At 40.0% G+C, this 23,162-nt stretch overlaps 1 protein-coding gene across 4 annotated transcripts in view; it reads right to left on the bottom strand.

The window, feature by feature from the left end:
- Positions 1–23,162, bottom strand: part of LOC131253246 (probable DNA helicase MCM8) — a 58,213-nt gene that overhangs the window by 19,322 nt on the left and 15,729 nt on the right. For 3 of the 4 annotated variants that reach the window (XM_058254172.1, XM_058254171.1, XM_058254174.1), the window contains exons 6-10: positions 7,592–7,855; positions 3,114–3,209; positions 2,773–2,925; positions 1,894–1,964; positions 1,686–1,804 (exon numbers count right to left, since the gene is read on the bottom strand). In XM_058254172.1, the coding sequence (XP_058110155.1) occupies positions 1,686–1,804; positions 1,894–1,964; positions 2,773–2,925; positions 3,114–3,209; positions 7,592–7,855 (703 nt within the window). The remainder of the gene's footprint in view (positions 1–1,685; positions 1,805–1,893; positions 1,965–2,772; positions 2,926–3,113; positions 3,210–7,591; positions 7,856–23,162) is intronic. The other variant, XM_058254173.1, reaches the window with a different exon arrangement.

Genomic DNA, 23,162 nt, shown 5'->3' with positions numbered 1-23,162 from the left:
CACGAGTCTCACAATTTGTGTATCCAACCCCAAATTGTTGGGATAAGGCTTAGATGATGATGACAACAACGACGACGATGACCATGATGATGATTATTTTCTGCATTCATAAGGTATTTTGAAAGTGCTTCCACACATATTAAAAAGAAGAAAGGTGACATAGGATCACCCTGTCTCTATCCTCTCTTTGCTCTAATGAATCCTGTTAGGCTACCATTAATCAAGATTGAGTAGGAGGGAGTTGTAACACATTCCGTGATTTTATGCATCATTTCCTTTGCCTTTTTATTCAACATGCTATACTCCATTTCAAGGTGAGGTTTAAGATTTTGATTAACTTGCCTTTCCTTGGTGACACTAAGGGACAAAGGGTCCTGTTGGACGTTCTCTTGGATGTGGTCTAGCTGGTTCTTGCATTCCTGACTTGGTTATTCACACTAGGCTTCTTTTTTAATCCAGCTCCTTAGGGCATCTAACTCTCTTCAACTATGATATGACAACAAACACAGGAGATCCCCTGACTATCATGTTCCACGCAGAAACAACACACACACATATGTATATAGGGAAATGGTACCATGAAGTCAACCTCATGGGAACTTCCCATGAGGTTGAGCTGTGGGCCCCACTATGATGTGGGTTAAACTTCTACTCCATCAGTCAGATGCACCATTCCATGGTGGGCTATATATATATATATATATATATATATATATATATATATATATATATATAGCACCAGAAGTTGAAGTATCTGAAATGAACTCTTACTGGCTCCACATTAACATCAATTTTATGGAGAAATAAGCGAGGGACCAGGCAATCTTGGCTGTAGCAATTGCCCAAAGGAATTTCAGAGTCTTGTAATAAATAGGCTGTTGGTAAGGACTCTAACCAATTTGGATTCAATCTTTGCCTGACCTGTATTGGAATTTGACCAGGTGTATTTATGACCAGCCACCTTATAATAAAGCAAACCAGCTGAGTCAATACATCTGTTAAACTCCTCCATGTGAGCCAATTTTAGGAAGTATTCACCCTTTTTTTTCTTCCATGAAACTGACGCAGTTGAAATCCACAGCTGTGATCCATTGACCATTCAAATTACTTCTTTACAAAGATAAATTATCTCTAAGGAATATTGGCTTGGTTGAGCCATTTCTTACTTGAATCCATAACTGTAATGCCTAGTCATGTCATATCCAACAAGGGTACTCGGAGGGTCTGAAGGATTCAATTATTATAGACACTACTACGTAACCAATAACTATAATTTTCCATTGTGCAACCTAGAAATATTCGACAAAGAATAAATATAGCAGCTCATTGCAACGCCTCTTACTAATATCAAAACTTGATCGATGGGGTTTATCCTTATGGCTGTTTGACATATTAACTTGGAAGAAGGGATGAAATGTTGTGAGGAGGTTCAATTGGTTCAGCCAATCAGTGATAATAAAAAGCGACTTTTTGTATTTGCAGGAAAATAGTACAAAAGCTAGAAACTGAAATTCTGAAAATCTAGCATGGAACATTTTTATTCTCACACCATCATGACCTTCAAATGAAATTTCTGATTGTAAGAGATCAATGGGATATTGTCTGTTATTAAACTCCAATAACATTTGAAATTGAAAAAAAGAATATCTTCTTGTGACTATAAAGTGAAAATGAAAGAATATTACTTGTAATGACCACCAACAGGATTTGCAGCTGCCAACACAGAAGTTCGTGCTGATAAACTTGCTACAAGCCCAGCCTTTGCAACAGAGACACACTGTTGTTCCATGGCTTCTAGTAAAGCCTAAGATAATCCAGGCTGACATTCAGTAAACCAAAAGTCATAAATCTCAAAAGCAGAATTATTTTACTTGTAGTCAGAGAAAATTATACCTGATGTTCTGCAGACATTTTATCAAACTCATCAATACAGCATAATCCACGGTCTGCGAGTACCATAGCACCTGTTTTGAATGTGTATTAGGTTACCCATGCAAATTACAATATTAAATTACCCATGCAAATTACAAATATTAAAATCCACACACGTATGGAAAGCAATGACAGAGAAATCTATGAATGCTTTTCAAATAGTGTGGTTTCTCTTGCATACTAGATATTCCCAATGTGGGAAAGTAGGTTTTGTTTTCCATGTATTGTGAAAATACATGTTACAAGTTGAAGGTTCTAATAACAAGGCGAGAAAATCTAAAAGTGATGGTGTAAACAAGAAAAACTAAAAGTGAAAAGTGAAATAAATTGTACACTTGATGATGACGACGGCGAGATGATGACGGTGACAGTGATGACAATGATGACAATGACAATGACAACAAGGACAATGATAACAATGATGATGATGATGACGACAACGATGGATGATGATGATGATGATGATGATGACGACGACAATGATGGAGGAGGAGGAGGATGATGATGATGATGATGACAACGATGTTGTCTTAGAAATTAGGTGGCAGACAATCTTTGAACTTTGTCAAGCAATAATGAGATACGTTGAAGCAAAATAGCTAGGATGAGGCCATGATGATGATAATGTGTTCCATTGTTTAATGGTTGCTAATTACTCCAGTGATCAGACAAGGAACAGAGAACCAGAAAATTTCCATCTTTGTAACCTAGATAACCAAATTGGGGATAAGAGAAAAGGGAGATAACACTAAGAGGAAATGATATATGCCATCGCTGAAATATCATAACTAAAAGGGAGATAAGAGAAAAGAATTTAAGTTTGTTAAGCGTTAAACATACCAGCCTCAAAAGCATAATCATTTGTCATAGGATCCTTCACAACAGCTACCGTGAGGCCGGCATTTGTTGATGCATTACCACAAATATAGATGCCTCGAGGAGAAACAGCTGCTGCTGCTTGCAATAGTTGGCTCTTACCCAGCCCAGGATCGCCTGCAAAAGCAACATTTAATATTAATCAAACAAGCTATTTTATCCAAAATAGTTGAACAACTACATAATAATAAGAAACAAATAAATGAAAAATTATAGTACAATCAGAATACTACAAACGCAAAAACCAAAATAACACTAAGAAGTTCTACAATGATGGAAAACTAAGGAGCATAGCAAATATATACCAACGACGATGACATGGATATCTCCCCGTACAGGGACCTTGTTTGGATCCATTGAATACTTTTGCACTCCTCCAAACAATGCTAGTGTTATCCCGGCTGTTGACATAAAAGAAATTTAGCATACTTGCTTAAAGGTCGATTTCAAACAACCAAGAAGGCAAAAGCAATAGAGAAATAGTCAAGATGTGCATGCAACCTATTAGGTTATGCAAATGATCAGTAACAAACACATACTAATTTAAAATCAAGATACTGAAGTTGCCAGAATGATGTCATAATTGAAAAAACTAACAAATTCGGTATTGTACTCCTTAATTGAGCTGAATCCATCCAAAAAGTCCATCAGTACCGGACTTGAAATTGACCTAAATAGATAAGGATGAAGTTTAAGCGAATCCTTGGTCATCCCTTTAGCCATGATCTTAGGAACTCCATCTTGACTTCTAATAAATCCTGGTTTGATTTTGCCAGGTAACCTATAATAACACGGAATGGATATCACAATATGACATGGATATGGCAAGCATACAAAGTTTACACATGTAACTTAAGTAACAGGCACAAAATGATTTAGATATGTTGCCTATTCTGAGGTATTTGGTATGATAGTGGCTAACACCTTATCCCCAACAAATGATGGGGATATTGCCATTGTCCCAAATACCCTACCCTTATATAGGCCCGACAAATTGTTCATTATACGTATTTACACAAGGTTTGAAAACTTTAGACAAGGACTGAATCTGCCTCCTGCTTAATTTGGGCAAGTAATTCGTTGACTCGGGTAACCAGTATTTTATCATATTTGATAAATGAGTATAATCGCGTAGACGAGTAAATTTTATAAAATGAAGAAAATTTTTGAAGAAAAAAAGTAGAAAAGGGTTTCTTCACTTTTCCTCTTTGTTTTCCCTTTTTGGTGTAAAAGCATAGAGAAAGAGAGAAAAGAAGAGAAGAAAGAGAAGAGCAGAGAAGGTTGGGAGAAGAGAGGGACCCAAATTAGGGTTGAAGCCCCCACTCTCCCTCTTTTATATTAATGAATTTTCATAATGACAAAAGTGCCATTAATAACAAAAGCAAGAATCCCCATCATATCCTAAACAACTATTAACAAAAGAGCAAGAACGAAAACAAATCTAAGTGAGCCCAAGTGGACGGAACAATAGTATAGTGCACATTCACATCCATTAACTCAGAAAAATTGAAATAACCCCTAGAACCATACTTGTTTGCCCTTTATTTTCTTCTCTGTCCTTTGTGATTGCCAATGGAAACCATGAATCCATGGTGGAGAAGGAAACCCAAAATCTAGAATTACTCAACCAAAAGACCTCAGTATTTTGAAGCTTTTTCAATTAAGAAAAATACAATAGTATTTGTACAAGCCCAAACAGAACTTGGCAGTTGTTTATTGCTATCGCTGGAATTTTCCAACAATGTTGATCACTATCCATCAAAGTTGCAAAAGTTCTTCTGTTATTGGACCATCTATGGAGTTTGCTCAAAATTTGGTCAATTCATGCAAGTCTTGACTTCGCTCAGAGAGTTCTCCAACCTATCCAACTTTACAATATCAGGTTATCACAAAAAAACAAAAAAAAAAAAAAAAACAGAGAGAGAGAGAGAGAGAAGAAGAAGAAGAAGATTGAAGTTGACCTTTAGCTAGAATCTCCGTGCAATCTTTCTCTGTGGTAACAAAGATTATATGACCATCATCCTTGTGGAGCAGGCAATTCGATACCAAGAAATTGGGACTTTGAAAATATTTCCTTGGCATTGAAGTATCTCAGTCCATGTATGGAATAGTCCTCTCTTGATGTAAGTGTACACTAGTTCTTTTGGGATGTAAGCCTACAGATACACCACCAGAGCCAAATTGAAAAATTCTTCTTAATGATGGAGATCCTCTTCCAAAACCTCAAGTTTATCAAAAGATCATTGGAAAGTTAATTTATCTCATCATCACTCGCGGAGTCAATGTAGTCAGTCAGGTTTACAAACTCCTCGGACTTCTCATCTTGAAGCAACTAAACATATTCTAGGTATTGGAAGGGATCACCTAGTTGTGGCATTCTACTCATCCCACAATCACCTAAAAATTGAAGCTTATTTAACTATTGATTGGATTGGTGAACCCAATGATTAGGATCTACCTTTGGATAATATACATTTGTTAGAGGGGGTCTAGTCACCTAGAAGAGTAAAAAACAATCAGTGGTTGCTTAATCCAGTGCTGAAGCTAAATACACTGCCATGGTTCATACCACTTGAACTCTTATGGCTTAAGATTTCAATTCATTAAACTATGGAAGTCGGGTGTGACAATCAAGCTACTATCCATATATCTAAGAACCTCATCTTCCATGAGAAAACTTAACATATTGAGGTAAACCTCCTCTTCATTCAAAAGAATATTGCGTCCAAATAAACTCTCACTCCATGAATCAAGTCTAAAAACCAACTGGCGGGGTATCAAGGTGTTCCAATTATGGCGACCACTATTATCGTAATGATACAGGCCGTAACGACCATTACGGCCGTTTTTTAGTTTTTGAAAAAAACTATTACTGGACCGTAACGAGGCCGTTTTTCTGTAACGGCCATTTCGACCCCATAACACGTAACAATTATGACCGTTACCATTACGTAACAGCCATAACTGCCGTTATGTAACCGATTTTAAATACCTTGCGAGGTATTCACAAAGCCTCTCCTACAATCTGAAGTGCTTCACATCACAGACAAGCTTGGCATGATTGACATCTATTCTCCAACTTAATTGTAACTTAAGTGATGGGGACATCACGCGGACACGCACACGCACGCCGCCCCCCTACACATGTACGCAAGGAGGACCCCACCGTCAATCTGGATTGATGACAACGTCCAGGGAGGGCCTCATATCTAGAAGACAGAGTTTTGGTTCGTTGGAGTGGGCCCGATAGTCAAGTAAAGCCCATCATGGGATCTAATGATCGTAGCATACTAGTCTGATTAATCTCATATTTTAAGTTTTGCTTATTAATGTTATTTAGAATATCATGGATGCTTTAAATTTATTTGATTAGTTTTATTTTGTTTTACTTCATCGCCAAGTAATAGGTTGCGCACATGGCGCGAGTTTTAGGGTATAGGGTTTTCTTATAAATAGGCATCCCTTATAGCTTTTTTGGGATTATTGAAGTTTAATAAAAATTCTGCATTTTCCTACTCCTCTGAGTTCTTGAGTTGTGGAAATCCAATTGGGTGCGAAGCCACATCTATCTCGATTCGCCCCCATCCTTTATCATCTCTACTTCTCATCTCCTACCACCATCTGTGCTTCAAATCTGTCCTTTATTGCAACAGTTTTTCTCTTTACAGTAGAATTCCAGATTCTGGCCCTGTAGGAGGGCTGAAACTTCAGCGGATCACCACGCACAGCCCGTAGCTCGGCTCGACCTGAAACTTGGGGGTTTTGGAGCCCACCCCTGGCCGACTAGACTCAAGAAGTCGGTTTCCAGGTGTGGGACCCCCTCGCACGTGCAGTCAAGCCCCTAAGCGCGTGCGTCAGGCCTGGCCTGCTGTCCGCACGCGGGGATTGTCGTCCGATTCAACTTTTCTTTGTATTTCCCCCTCTCATACATGTTTTCCCTAACCCTAACCCTAAATTGTGTTATCTTTAATTTGTTTGCCCTTTTCTTACCCTAGAGTTCTTTGAATTGAAATTGGTGAATCCCTTGAATTAGGGGCTGATTGTTGTGCATATGTGGATGATTATTACTTCCCTTTGAGTATCGTTTGGTCCATAATTTTTATTGATCCAGCCTTGCCTGTGTAGGCCTAGACGCATGCAGATTCCCCTTGATTGAATGTTTGAACTTTTGTGTGGGATGTGGAATTATTATGTGATTGTTTCTGAATTAGTATGTTCTAAAGCCTGAGATCTTGCATATCATATTTAATTTTCATGTCCTGCATCATTAAGGACTACAGATAATTAAGAGTTTGCTTGTAACTTTTAATAGTAGGTTCATTGTTGTATTATAAGAAGGAAAAAATCCATCTCTGTCTCAAGGATCATTCCTAAATTCTTCAATTCCTCTCTTCTTAAGCTCCCTATCCACTGATTGATCACTTATCACCCAATTCAAGATCAACTCAAGGATCAATCAAGTCTTGAAAGATTGTTGCACCATGCCTCCTAAGTCGTAATTATTCACCTCATGTGTTTAGCAAACCAGCAAAGGTAATGAACAACTAAAGAGTGATGGATGGAACAAAAAGTTTGGGTGGTTAAAATCTAAATCAGCCTTGAATACCATGGAATGTAAAATATCATATAATTGGGTGAAGAAATTGCATTTTCCTTTGTAAAAAAAAGTGAGAACATGTTTAAAGTAAATTCTCCACTTTCTAAACAATGAATGCACAAAGCACTTGGGAAAAGTTTTTTTTTTTTTTTTTTTTTTTTTAAAAGATGAAAAATAAAAGACCACCTTTGACGAGTTCATGTCCATAAATGGAGGGGCAAATAGAATGAAGTATTTGGCGCAAGATATCTGAACCATGCTCCTCTGAAAACTTGACAACAAATTCCAAATCCCTTGGTGAAAATGAGTACAAATCAAACAGCACCGAAGCTCTATTATCAGAACCAGCAACTTGCAAATCTTCAGGAACAGACTGGGATTTTGAGTTCTGAATTGAAATTGCTTCCAAATACAAGTAGTATAATCCTTGATTCTTGTTTTTTGACTTCCCTGAAAAAATACAAACTTCAATAAGCCTATCCTGCACCATGTTAGAGCTTTGATAGGGATGGTGATACAAATTACTGCAATTCACATCCATCAAAGAAAGAAGACATGAGTGCTTGCATCAACAACATTGTAACAGAAAGTTGAATGAGGAAGAACTATACGGGAAGAAAGTTTTAAGGAAACAATAACAAATTCCTATCAAGTCCATGGCAAACATGTTGCCATTTAGACTTCCACCAAGTCAATACTTCCAAAAATAGCAAGTCAACCGAAATCACTTTAAATGTGGCACCTTACAAGGACTATGAGACAAAGTCAAAAAAGCAACAGCTTATATCAATGAATTCATGCAATAAAAACACTAAGAGTGTTGAATATCAAATAACAGCATTTAAGGATTTTGTAAAAATATATGCATAAGCAGTCTAGCCAAAATTCCATTTTAACTTATATTTCTATAAATAACATGTTGACAGTTCTTGATCATAATCATCAATGACACGAATGTTTGAGATCGATGATGATTGTAAATTTATCCTTATAATAATAATAATAATAATAATAATAATAAAGAAGGAACACTTTATCATCATACAGTATTCAAAATCAAGTGCTTATCTATCAAGCGTGAGTCTAGATTAAGCAAAGGGTAGCGCGCTTGACTCTAGATTAAGCTAAGGGCAGGAAGCTTGAGTCTAGATTACACATAGCATGTACCACCTATGTTTGAATAGTTTCATCTAACCATGGTTTTTAAGTCTAGAAAGCTAAATTGGAAGTAGGTTTAGTGATGGGAAACGGAGAAACCACGAGAATAGAAGACGAAGTGCTATGGAGAATAGATGAGTGCAAGCAAGGGGAGTGGGAAGCTTTAAAAGGGAGAGACAATAGGAGAGGGATTAAGGACTAGGGTTATGGGCTTGGGATTAAGAATTGGAAGAAGGCTTTTAGATATTAATTAATTTGAAGTCGTTTGGGTTGGGTTTTGGGGCCATTTAGAGTTATCATGCGGGGTGATTTGGGGCTTTTGGTTGTGCGACTAGCCGTGGGATTCAAAATCAGGCTAGGATTATTTTTTTTACCTTTTTTTTTTTTTTTTTTTTTTTGACAAGGTTAGTGTTTGTATGACAGATTGGAATTTCAAAGTGAAGTTACCAGGTGGTGTCAATTGGAATTTGGGTTTTTTTTTTTTTTTTTGTTGGGTTTTGTTTTCAAAATAAGGATGTGTTATTTTGACCTAAGGAATGACATTAGTGTGTTTTAGGATTTGAGCTTTAAGGATAGATTCGGTCTTAGGTTTTTGCATTTTGAGGGTTGTGATTGGGCTTTCGGGTTCCTACAAATGGATTTCAGAATTTGTGAGTGGGATTGGATATCTAGAAGAAAACAAGAAAGATGAAGGAAAAATGAGGGAAAAAATAGCATAGAAGGCATATTACAATTTCAAAATTCTTTTCCCATAAACAGTGTTCGAAGTATCAGTATCGCTACAAGTTTCGATGACCGGGTATACGGAAAGAATATCGATATTGCCAATTTCCATAAAAGTGAGAAAACATTGGGGAAACATGGGGAAAATGTTGGAATTTTTTAGTGAAATTTTAGAAGATGCTAAATACACATATTTGCATATTTAGGAGTTAAAAAAAAATAAAATAAAATGCATACATAGTAAGTTTCCATTTAATGGGGCCTAAAAGTATTTGTTATAAGACATCAGTCCAATAGTAACACAACAATCACTTAAATCTTATTAAACCAATTAACACACAAACAAACGTGCATAATGCATTCATATATTATACATCCATGTATAAATAAGCATATAAACACAATACGCATGCATGATGATCCAACCATCCAACCATCAATCCATCCATCCCATCCAACCATCTCATCCATCCATCCAACCCATCCATCCACCCAACCATACATCCATCTCATCCAATCATCCAAACATCCAGACATCCATCCCATCTATCCATCCAACCACCCCATCCATCCGAATATTTTTAATAAAATAGATTTTTGGCGATATCGATACATTGGCGATATTATCAAAATATCACCAATATACTGGCAATATAAGCGACACCTGGAATTTGCATAGTTGAAAATATCAGCAATACATTGGCAATACAAGCAATACCTAAGATTTACATAGTCGAAGATATTGGCGATACATTAGCGATATCGATACATCGGCAATACTTAGTTATATATTGTTGATACCTAGAAATTCCTATACTACTAGTGTTATCAATATCGTCCAGCTGGAGAAGCAAATAATTGGGGATATTATCGTATTATCAGGGATACTCTGAACAATGCCCATGAATGCACCCAAGGTGTTGCTCCAAATCTCCAACACCAGTAAACTTTGAGAATCCTCCAACACAGTGTGGTGGGCGAAACTAAAAACCACTTATCAATTAATGTGATGTATAGTTTCTAGAATGGACTTAAGTACATGGGGCACCTACGACTAACAGTCATATTTCTTTTAAAGAGAACTCCCATACAATATGGTGCAACATGCATAGGGCTCATCTTCACAAGAATCACAACCATATCTCATATTTCTTTCGCAGTCTTCTTAAACATGAGACCACAACTAATGCTCAACTGCATGAAATTGGGCCAAGATATCACCATCATGTTGTTACTTTTCCAATCGTCTATGATGGATCGTCAGACGAGAGCTCCTTATTTCTCATAATGCACCTGGAGTTTTGTGTGGAAGAGAAAGGAAGAAAGAAAAAAAGGGAGAGAAAAGAAGAGAAAAGTAGAATAGAGTAAAAGGAGTGGGATTAGATGTCCCCGACCTCTCCTTATATTCATTAAGTAATAAAACCAAACAAGATAATAATACACTTCACTTATTAAATATATAACTTGTTCACCTTAAGTGCACCCAATAGGACTGAGTAAGGAACAACATGATCAAACCAAACAATAGGTGTGTCGTACGGCTATATGGCCCTTACTAGAACCATCCAAATAGGTCATACAACTATAAAGCCACATCTAACTTCATTAACACTCCCCCTCAAACTAGAACATAGGCTTAATCTATGGCTAGGTTGGAATTAATGCGTGCAAGATGATTCCACCCAAGAGATTTAGTGAATAAATCAGCAAGTTGATCCTAAGACTTATGGTGTAGAAATGTCGCCACTAGAAACCTTCTATGAAGTGACAGTCAACCTCAATATGATTGTTTCTCTCATGATAAACTGGATTGTTCGTAATATGAGAGGTGGTGCAAAACAACTGCATCGGCGGGCTCACGACAAAACCCATTTCCTATAGTAGCTTCTTCAACCAAACAAGCTCAAATGTGGTGTAAGCCATAGCTCTATACTCTACTAGGGCACTGGATCGGGTTACAACATGTTGCTTCTTACTTTTCCATGTAACCAAATTTCCTCCTAATGGAAACCGTTCCGATTACAGTAGTTTGGTTTCCATCAGCAACAATAATAAAGTGTAATTGGTTAGAAGGAAGATAAGAACTAAATCGATGAGACTTACTAGTCATGTGAGACGTGGCTCCAGAGTCATTGGCCCAGGGAAAAAAAAAAGGACACACTAAGAGCAGTACTTGACTGGGCTATCGTGGATCTGGAAGTATTAGAAACATCACAAACATGAAGTCGCATTAATGCATCATCAGCCTCACGAGACAAAGGACTAAATCACTTGAAGAATGCTTCTCCACTGCAGGCGGCGATAAAGTCTTCTCAGAACTAGTGGAGGCACTATTGGCTATGGATACGCCAACCCAAGACGGATGGCCAACAAGATCATAGCATCTATTAACAAAGTGATTTGTTCCCAGATAGTGTGTACAAAGGTGTGGTCCATCACGTCCTCATCCTCGTCCACCACAGCCTTAATTACCATGGCTACCACGATCAGTGTCACAACCCTTGCCTTGATTCCCGATCCACTATTGCGTCCATGTCCCTAACGGCTTCACATTAGAGATAGAATCCCATGACTAAAAGAAAGTCAGTCTCCAACAATACAACAATATAAGCAGATCAATCAGGAGGAGCAAAATTAGGGTTGGATGATGTATTAACCCTTTGACACATGGCATAGATAGCTATTAGAGAATGAATAGGGTCAATGACTATGATCTACTTCCAAACGGTATAATACTCAGAGTTGAGGCCTGATAGAAATTGCATGATTTTAGTTTCTTCATGTTATTTCCATGCATGTTCATAGTCCACGGTACAGTGGGAAGGGAGTGGATGATAGAGATCCAACTCATTCCACATATCCCGAAGAGCTGAAAAATACTCCTTCAGGGATCTTGAGTCTTGTTGGAATTCCCTGATGTCTAAGGTCAACTGGAAAATTCTGGATACATTTTAAGCCTATGAATACATATCATAAAGGGTGTCTCATATCCTCTTGGCAGACGTCAGAAACATAAATGAATTACTCACAATAGGTTTCATATTGTTAAGCAACCAAGCCATGACTTGGTAGTTCTCCTTGGCTTGGTCCAAATCTTGAAATTCCCATCTAAAGGATATGGGGCTTCATCTAGTCTGTAAGAAAGTCTATCTCCTCCTCCAAGAAACAATTTCATTGATTGAGCCCACTGCAAATAGTTGTTACCGTTCAACTTTACTGTAGTAATCAACAAGAGGTGTGATTCTGATGATCTGACTCTGGATATGAAAGAAGTTTTATCCCCCATAAGGGCCTAGCAACACAAAAGAAAGCTACAACAGCTACGAGAGAGCACACATGATAAGATACTCTCAAATTTGTATGAGGATGGGTACTAGAAGAGGAACTGAGGTCCCAAAAGCAGCTTTACAAGAGAAATACAGGCAAAGAGGCCACCCTCCATGCTAGATCAGCTCCTTAAGCATACATCGAGAGTTTTGGTATATAGCCGCAGGACCCAGGCCCCAAACGCAGTACAATCGAACCACCATTTGGCTCCCTGCTCTCTCAATTCTTCCCAACATAAGGTAAAAAGTCCATGGGTCATCAAGAACAATGCATCTGACCCTCACTATGAAGATAAATCAAGGAAACGTCCACCAATTTGAGAGGCACCACCGAAACTTTGAGATTTGGAGTTTTTCTGTCAAATGTGGAAAACGGTCCAAACATACCTCAGATGACTTAGAAACACTAAAGGAAGCCACAACAGCTACAAGAGAGCACACACAATGAGACACTCATATTTGTACGGAGATGGTTTTTAGAAGAGGACATGAGGTCCCAAAAGCAGCTTTAAAAGAGAAATACAGCAGCTACACTCACAACGAGATTTGAGTCAAGAAAGGAGGATGCCCTCTACACTAGATCAGCTCCTGAGACATACATTGATGAAATTGCGGCCTAACCGCTACAAACGAAGCTTGAAGATATGTCTAATCGTCCTAGAGGGAAGTGAATAGGACTTTTCAAATTTTAACTAATCTAATTGCATGCACTTACTTCCAAACAATCAAGTAAAGGAGTTTAAGTGAGAAGAAGTGCATAAACTAAGTTAAGCCATGATATATATCATTCATGCATTTTAACAAACATGTTTTATGCAGAAAGTGAATAGAGCATAAAGAACAATCAATCAACACAAAACATGAATCAAAACATTCACCACGATGCACAATGATATATAGTGGTTCGGCTACGTGCCTACTCCACTTCTGGCTGACCCACTCTCTCCTAGAGTGTGCCGGATTTCACTATCCAATAGTTTTAAATGAGGTTAACCATAAACCTTCACAACCTACACAAGGTCTTACCAAGTTCTACACAAGAACTTGAGAAGTCCTATACAAAGACACAATATGTAATCTCCCGTCGGAGGCCTACGCAAGGACTAAGCGAGTTTGGGAAAACAAACTCTAAATTCCAATCCTACACAAGGAAAGGTTTTCAGACATAAGGTGGACTCTTGTACTTACCTACAAGTGAGCGAGCCCCATTCAACACATTTGATGAAGACCTTCCAGGTTGTTGACGAGTCTTCAGCTCCCTTGAACCGCAACCAAGTGATGATGCTCCAATGTTGATGCCGAGGTTGATGGGTTAAGGGTTTTGGGAAAATCCTATCTAGGTGATAATTGGTCTTTAAGAACTAGAAGGAATCCCCAAGGCTAAGCATTCAATGCTTCCTAGCATATAGATTTGCTAATAATGATGGTTGCTAGAGCATCAATGAATGACGGAGTTCATTGTTCAATCCAAGCTTTGAATATGCCAATGATTGTCTTTAAGACAAGGATTGAATGATGAACTCCATAAGGAAAGAGAGCTTGAGAAGATGGGTATTAACTCCTACAATTAACTCTCTCAAAGCTCTCTTCAATACTCACCACATTGCCAAAGAACAACCCATTACGATATATAGAACGAAATCCCAATGGTCAAAAAACGGGCAGAAAACTGTCAAGTTCGATGCCATCAAAGTTACCTTCGATGCCATCAAACATTCTTAGAGTCCATTGAACCATAGCAACAAGATTTTCAAATAGTTGCTGGACAGATTCTGTCAATGTTATCGAGAATTTACGAATATATGAGCTATGGTTGTTGGACAATTTGGGTCCATTTACGATGTCGTCAAACTAACCTTAGATGTCATTGATAATGTCCTTTGATCACATCGAAGGGTGGTTCGATGCCATTGCTATAATTCCGATTTTCTAAGATAACTTTTTGGACTGTTTGAGCACTTTTTCAATGTCATCGAAGATGAGTTCGATGCCATCTAAGTTTGAATTTCGATGCTATCGAACAAGCTTCGATGCCATCGAGAATATCCAAACTTTCCATGTTAGCTTGTTGGACAAAATGTGTCGTCTTTCGATGTCATCAAAACTTAAGTTCGATGTTATCGAACTGGGTTCGATGCCATCAAAGAATTACTTATTTTCCTTGAAAGCTTGCTGGAGTGTTTGAGCCTCTTTACGATGTCATCGAACCTAAGTTCGATGTCATCGATAATGTCCAGATTTTCTATGTTTGGTTGATGGACTGTTTTGGCTCAAGCTCGATGTCATGGAGCTACCTTCGATGACATCGAAGACAGTTCGATGTCACCTCGATGGCATCGAACATGGCTGTTTTTCATATTTATCTTTAAACTCCAACATCCGACTTCCTAACTATTTAGCATACCTAACAGAGGTTTTTTCCTAGATGTATTTGGTCAAGTATGGGCTATGTTTTGAGGGTTTTAAGTGTAGGGTTTGGCTAGGTTTGTGAGGCTAGCTTACCTTAACTTGCCTTTTAATGCTTCTAACCCTTTGAGTCTTCAGTCTTGGGTCTTCTTTGGGGCTCACTTGACTCTAAAACTCGGACTACATGCTAATTGACAAACTACGGCACTTTCAATTGAGAGTTTTGGTGTACAGCCGCGGGCCCCAAGCCTTAAAAATGGTACAGCCAAACCACCATTTAGATCCATGCTCTCTCAAATCTTCCTAACATGAGGTAAAAACTCCATGGGTCATCAAAAACAGTGAATCCAAGCCTCACTATGAAGAGAAATCAAGGAAATGTCCACCGATTTGAGAGGAATCACCGAAACTTAGAGATTTGGAGTTTTTGGTCGAATGTGAAAAATGGTCCAAACATACCTCGAATGGCCTCCAAAAATTCTGCAAAAATCACCATAAATCTTCTAAAATCAAGCAGCTTCAGACCATGTTCTTCCCAATGAGAAATGAGCCATGCAAAATGTATAGTGTTGACATCAGGCATACGGTTGCTGACATCAACATGTTGCGATAGCGCCGATCAACTCATAATGATCTACTCTGATACCAAGTTGGTTTTGATGGATTTATGGAGTGAAAAGAAGAAAAAATGGAAAGGGAGATAGGAGGAAAAGAGAGAGAGAGGAGAGACAGGTTTGAGAGAAAAGCTTGTTACTGACTTCAAGCCCTAACACACCTTTTATTGTATTACCAGTGACACAAATACATACTCTACAAGAGCACATAACACTATGCTTATGCATACACCCAAATGGACCGGAAAAGCAAACACCATTTGAATTCTCTATACTCCCGAGTATGTATTTGTGTTATAACATTATAATAAAAGAGTGTTAGGGTTTAGAAACCCAACACAAACAAGACTCTCTCTCTCTCTCTCTCTCTCTCTCTCTCTGATGGGGACATCACGCGCACACGCCCCCCCCCCCCCCCCCTCGCGTACGCAAGGAGGAAGGCCCCACCATCGATCTGGATCGATGACGATATCCATGGAGGGCCTCTTAGTTAGAGAGTTGTGCTATGGTTCCTTGGAGTGGACCTGATCATCATGTGGATCCCACCATTGGACCTCATGATCGTGGCCCACTACCCTAGATAATCTAGGACTTTGAATTTTGGTTATTATCGTTATTACGAACATCATGAACGGTTTTGATTGCATTGATTAGATGTTATTTTTGTTACTTTGTCTCTAAGTAATATGTGCGCAAATAGCGCGGCTTTTGGGGTTTAGGGTTTTCTTATAAATAGGCAACCCCATGTAGATTTTTTCTCATTGAATATTATGAATAAAATTTTACAGTTTTCCTGCTTCTCTAATTCTCTGAGTTGAGGAATTTAATTGGGTGCGAAACCCTCCCTTCTTCGAAGGGCTAACTACCGTGATGCGAAACCACACCCACCCAAATCGCCCCCACCTCCTACCATCAATATTCATCATCTCCCACAGCCATCCAATCTTCAAATCCACCCCCTTTTGCAGTCAATCCTTCCTCTACAATAGATTTGCAGAATCAGGCCCTCTAAGAGGGCTAAAACTTTGGCGGAGCATCGTGCACAGACCGAACACCCGATCGGCCTGAAATTTGGTGTGTGGGTGGCTCATCCCTGGTCAACCAGATCTAGGTGGCCAATCCCGAATTCGTGGGCCCCACACACGTGCGGGAAAGAACCCACGCACGTGCGCTTGGGCCAGATTGTTGTCCACACGTGTGGACTATTTTCAGGTTCTTCCCTCTCCTCTAATCCTCTCCTCTCTCACCTTAAATCCCTAACCCTAACCCTAAATAATCCTAAATTCTAAGTTCTATTCCACTGTTGCAAACCCTAGGCTTTCCCGAATTGAAACATGGTGAATCCCTTGGATTAGGGAATAATCATTTGCAAGAGTGGATGAATCTACTCTCCATTGAGCATTGTTTGGTCTTGAATTTTTAATTGATCCAGCCCTAACATATGTAGGCTTGGACCCTCGTAGATTCCCCTTGTTAAATGCTTGATCTTATGTGGGATGTGGAATTTTTTTTGTGATTGTTTCTAAATTAGTATGATCTAAAGCCTGAAATCTTGCATATCATATTTAATTTTCATGTCCTCTCTCTCTCTCTCTTTGGTAAGAAGTTGTATCGGGCTGTCTGATGAATTTATGAACCAGATAACCCGAATTTGACTACAAAATTCATATATTTAATTTTCTAAATATCTAATTTATATACTTAACAATTTGATATCATTTCTCCCAATAGTTCTTTAAAAAAATGAAATTAAATTCAGGAAGATGGCTTTGCCAATTTCGGGTAGACTTGGAGGACCAATCCATGCCCCAAATCAGCCTCAAATTCATGCAATTTATTCGCATTATCCCACTTATGAATTGGTGCACATTTATTGGATAGTGAATCATGAAAAAAATCAAAAGGCCCTATTTTAAAAAATAAGCGTCCACAAATTAACAATTAAAACTATTCAAACAATTTGATTTTGGCATTATGAGTTAGCAATTACAGTCCATAATTTAATTAGTAAATTTAAGTTAATACATGTCTCGCGTACAATTTTTAAGGGCCCGAATTAGATGGGACTCGGATTGTAAAGTGTAGCACACGAGTGTCAGAGTTTTTTGCGCCCCACACATGATGAATGTGTTATATCCACACCGTCCATCCATTTTACCAAATAATTTTAGGGCATGAGCCAGAAAATGAGGCCGATCCAAAGCTTAGGTGGACCGCACCATAGGAAACAACAACAATTAAACGTCCACCATTGAAAATTTATTGGGGGCTACAAAACTTTTAGATCAAGCTGACATGTGTGTTTTCCCTTCATCCACACGTTAGTGTGACCCTATTAACAGGTTAGATGGAAAATAAACATTACAGTGGACCCTAAGAAATTTTTAATGGTGAGCATTCTATAACCAATGTTTCCTATGTTGTGGTCCACCCGAGATTTGGATCTTACTAATTTTTTGGATCATGACCTAAAATGATGTGGCAAAATGGATGGACGGCATGGATAAAATATATACATCATGGTTGGCCGACGTGGCACGTGTACCATTTATTAACTGGTGCGATAAAAGCGTGCTGCGTAAGAGTTACGTAGTCCATTCATTTAATGTCAACAAGTCCTGTGGGTCTAATCATGAGGTATGTGTTATATCTAAATCGTCCATTCATTTGACGAGCTCGTCTTAAGGCTTGACACGAAAAATAATACAGATTTAATTATCAAGTGGACCACACTGCAAAAAGCAGTGGGGGGATTGAACATCTACCATTGAAACCCTTTTTAGGATCACAGAAGTTTTAGATCAATATGAAATTTGTTTTTCCTCTTCATTCAGGTCTTTTTGACCTTACGAACAGATTGGATGGAAAACAAACGTTATGGTGGGCCCTACGAATTGTTTAACGGTGAAAATCATTATCTCCGCCGTTATTTTTGGTGTGGTCCAAACGATCTTTGGATATGATTCATTTTTTTGGGTAATGCTCTAAAATGATCTCTAAAAATAGATGAACGGTGTAGATATAATAAATACATCAATGTGAAGCCCATGTAACTTTGATCTCCTTTGAACCGTTTGTACAACTCGGAGCTCAAGGAGTGTCAGCACTCGTCTTAACATGACACGTACCTACAGCAGCCATATAGCTAGTGTGTGGTACACCAACCAATCTGCTTCCGATTTTATTTTTTTCCCGATACCAAATGAAAAAGAAGGGAGAGAGAGGGAAACCAAAAAGAAAAAGAGGGAAAGAAGAGGGAGAGAGAGAGAGAGAGGGAAGAAGAAGCAAGCCCATAGCCGTAGCAATCCAAAAGAAGAAGAAGAGCTATTTTTTTCTTTTTTTTCCTATTTTCTTTAGCCCGTAACAGCCGTTACGGGAACGTAACGGTCGTTATGGCCCATAACGGCCGTTACGATCGCAGAATCGGGGGCGTTCCGACCCCGTATCGCGTAACAGTGTCGGCCGTTACCGTTACGTATCGGCCGATACGGCCGTATCGTAATGGATACAGGACACCTTGGTTTGGATTTGCAACGTGGACATTTAACCACTGTTGCACCTAAGTACGTGCTTAACAACGGGCCCTAGGGAGGCTTATAATGTGGACATTTAACCACCATTGTCTCCTAAAATGCGGCCCGCTATAGAGACTATCTCACAATGGGGCCCATGGCCCTTAAACTAGAGAGAAAAGTGGATGGGCCTCATAAACATTATCATATACATCATGGTAAGATCATCATCACATTTGGGCCTTACACAATAGTCTCATATATCACAATGGGCCTCATCCCATAGGTCTCATACAGTGTTCGAGTTATCGGTATCGCTACAAGTTTCGCTGGTCGGAGATAACGATATTAATCGCCGATAATATCGCCGATAACCGGAAATGCAGGGGAAAATGAGGAAAATGGTGGAATTTTTCAGTGAAACTTCAGCACATGCCTAAATACACATATTTACATATTCAGGAATGAAAATTTTGCAAAAAGAATGCATTAAATTAGAAGTTTCCATTTAATGGGGGCCAAAAAGTATGCATTGTCGTAAGAAATCACTCAAATAGTAACCAAAATTAGTTTATATAATACAAATGCAAGCTTGCAACAATTAAGACATGCAAAAGTAAATGAATTGAAAAAAATACACATTTCTACCTATGTTTCATCCCCACATGGAGTGACGAGGTGGCTCGTAATCATTGTCCGGATCCCGTGGCAGTTGAGAGTAGTACTGCTGCCCAACATATTGGCAGTACTATTCACAAGTCATCCCCTGCTCGTACCAATTGAGGAACTCTCTTATGTACCTCTGATAGTCATCCTCCCCAAACTGTACGAATACGCCTAGACGTGGGAATTGCGTGACATACATCAACGGCATTTCCTGAGCAGGGTACTGAGGGAACAGATCAAGTCCAACCCCAACTCCTTGATAGTACTGTTGCCAGTCATACGGGTACCCCGAATATTCTCCTGTCAAAGGGTCATGACTCGAAGAACTATCTTCCGGCTGCCTATACCCATGGGTAAAAGAGCGTGACTGAATGTCAGAGCTGTCATGGCCATACCCGTGATATCCCCCATGAGCATAAGGTGGGACAGAGGTAGAGCTCCCCTGATCTGAACTTATGTCCATAGATGACAGGCTGCGTGTGAGAGCATCAGCCGCGGTGCGTCCAGCTTTCTTCTTCGAACGACGCTCGAACATATATCTAGGCTCTGATGCTCTCGCCCTGGATGGTGAACGAGATCCATGGTCCATGTCCGGAGTGGCATGGTCAAAGCTCTGCTCCTCAGTGAACTGGCCAATGGATCGTTGGCTCTGAGCCGTCGTGTACCCCCCACCACTGCCACCCCCACCCCCACTAGTACCACCTATACTAGTGTCGGTGCCTCCGTCCCCTCCCTCATCACCGTCGTCATCGTCGTCATCGTCGTCCACAGGACCAGTGTCAAGTGGGGGTTGAGTCTCATCATCATCATCACTCACTACGACTTGATGATGAGGAGGGGGCCGTGAAGATGCTTCCTCACCCTCTTTGGAACGTGCCGAACTCCTCACCAAATGATCAAAGCAGTCTGTATCCACCTGTTTCTCTATTACCTGATCGACATCGATACCCAGAGCCGCTGCTCCCTCGGCTACCTGTGGAGCAGGGCTTCCCTCCGCATCATCTAAATCAGCTGATTTGACCCACTCATAAAGTGGGTCCTCATCATCATCACCTATCTGTGCCATGGTACCTATAGACAACAGGTCTAACGGGTCTTTATTTTCCTCCATGTCTCGGTCTACCCGCAACTGCCTCCTGCCTCTCTCTTAACTTCATATTGTAATGACAGTAAACGAGCTTTTGCAGCTTCTCATATGCTAGTCTGTTCCTTTTGCTGGTGTGTATGAGTGACCATGTGCTCCAATTCCTCTCACAAGGTGAGGAGGATACAATCTGTGCGAGAACACGGACGGCCAATAACTGCAGTGCGGGCGTGTTGACTCCGTACATCGCCCACCACTCACCTATATATCCATGAGGAGCTTGTTTTAGTTTGAAGTTTAAACGAAAAATGCAATTACCTAATTATGTTACCATACTCACACGGCATCATCGTTTCAGTCGATGCTTTTGCTAGTGTAGATGAGAACATACCCCTCGCATCCCTAAACCGCAACAACTGTAAACACGGATTCACAGGTCATTATTTTTAATCACCCATATTTCTACAGGTTATAAGGAAGAAATTTTATTGCATTACCTGGTTACCGAAATCTGCTTGCACTGTCGATTCTGGGAACAATCGTTCGAACGCCTCGTGAACGGCCATCGTAAAATCCCGATTCTCATGGAGCCGACGTTTATAATGAAATTTGGGATTCAGGTAGTATGCTGAAACCCAAATATTAGTTACTCAGTTGTATTAACATGCAAACAGAAGTGATGCTTAAAGTACTCAGTCGTATCAACAAACTTACCAGCTTGGTGGAGTGGATGCTTGAGAGTCCCAGTCCATCGACGATTGATGATATTAATCACCCACTAATATGAAGTGGGGATTGCAGTCATTATCCCCTCTCTCATAATTCTCATAAGCTCATACATTGACCCCATCCCCATCGAAGGCCACATCTCATTATCTACGGCTCGTAGGACCTTGTACATCGGATGCAGGAAGGAAACGACATTGTGAACTTTATCCCAGAAGGAATCAAAAAGCACTATATTCGAACAGGTCTTTGCACCCTCAGTCTTCCTCTGATTCCACTCCATGTATTTCTCAGATCTGAACAAATTTCTCAGACCCACGCGGTGCCTGTATAAGCTATCGAGTGCAATGAAGTTCGTGGCGAACCGTGTGGCGCCTGGTCTAACAATGTCCCCACCACAACACTTACGCATTGCAGCCAACAACCATAAGTGATTGTGTATAAAGTTTGTCACTCTCCTCGCATCCTGGATGGTTTTCCTAACAAAATCCCTCCGACCTATCTCCTCAAGCATTAAATCAATGCAGTGTGCCGCACACGGGGTCCAATAGAGATTGAACTTCTTCATCAATTTCTTCCCCGCCTTAACGAACGCACTGCCATTGTCGGTCACAACTTGGACAACATTCTGGGACCCAACTTCTCTAATCACTCCTTTCAGGAGTGCATATATGTATTCGTGATCTTTTATTCTGGCCGATACATAAATGGATTTGAGGAAAACTGGTTGTCCTCTACAGTCTTGTCCACCCATCACACATGATTGTTACCCCATACTGCTTCCAGTTCGGCTTGAGTCCACGTACCCAAGCCTGCATCTCCTCGTGCTCCTGATCAAGGTAGACGCCAAGAATCTCTTATGGCGTGGGAGGCTTCACGCCGGGCCCGACACGCTGCACCTCCTCAATCATATTTTTGAAGTGAGGACTGACTGCTGCATTTGTTGGTACATGGCTTGAGATGAACCACCTAGATATAGCGCCACCCACTTTCTCCTTGAGCCCCTTGCTCCACATATTTTTTAATCTTTTTTTATTAACGCCTGCGATGGGTGCATCTAGGACATGAGCGTTTTGCGTGCGTTGTAGGCCATGCCCGCTGCCTCCCTCAAATCGTCCGCTGCTCCCACCAGCCTCATGTTGGGATGTCCCAAATGACGGCCTACTCTCATCAATCCGTCTTCTTTGCTCCCCCTCCCACTCTGAAACCCGAGAATCACGAATCACTTGTCTAAAATCACTCCTTTCTCGAGCCGTAACACAGTCATCGGGGTACATGATCCCCTCATCGTCGTCGTCGTCGTGCTCGTCGATAACACCTAAGCCCCGTCCAATACCTCGTAGCTCCTCCCTCATATCCCTCTCCCAATCCTTTTACTGTAGCTTGCGTGACTTCGCTTCATTCAACACTCTTCTCATCTCCACTCTCACTGGCCTAGTTACACTTGGACAGTCTTTCACATTCTTGTATCCCCCTGCCAAATGTTCCTTTAGCCTAGACACTCCCCCACTTCGTATCACTTGGCCACAATAGTTGCAAATG

The sequence above is a fragment of the Magnolia sinica genome, chromosome 8 (genome assembly GCF_029962835.1).
Source record: "Magnolia sinica isolate HGM2019 chromosome 8, MsV1, whole genome shotgun sequence".
NCBI lineage: Eukaryota > Viridiplantae > Streptophyta > Magnoliopsida > Magnoliales > Magnoliaceae > Magnolia > Magnolia sinica.
This window is presented reverse-complemented; position numbering and strand designations above follow the sequence as displayed.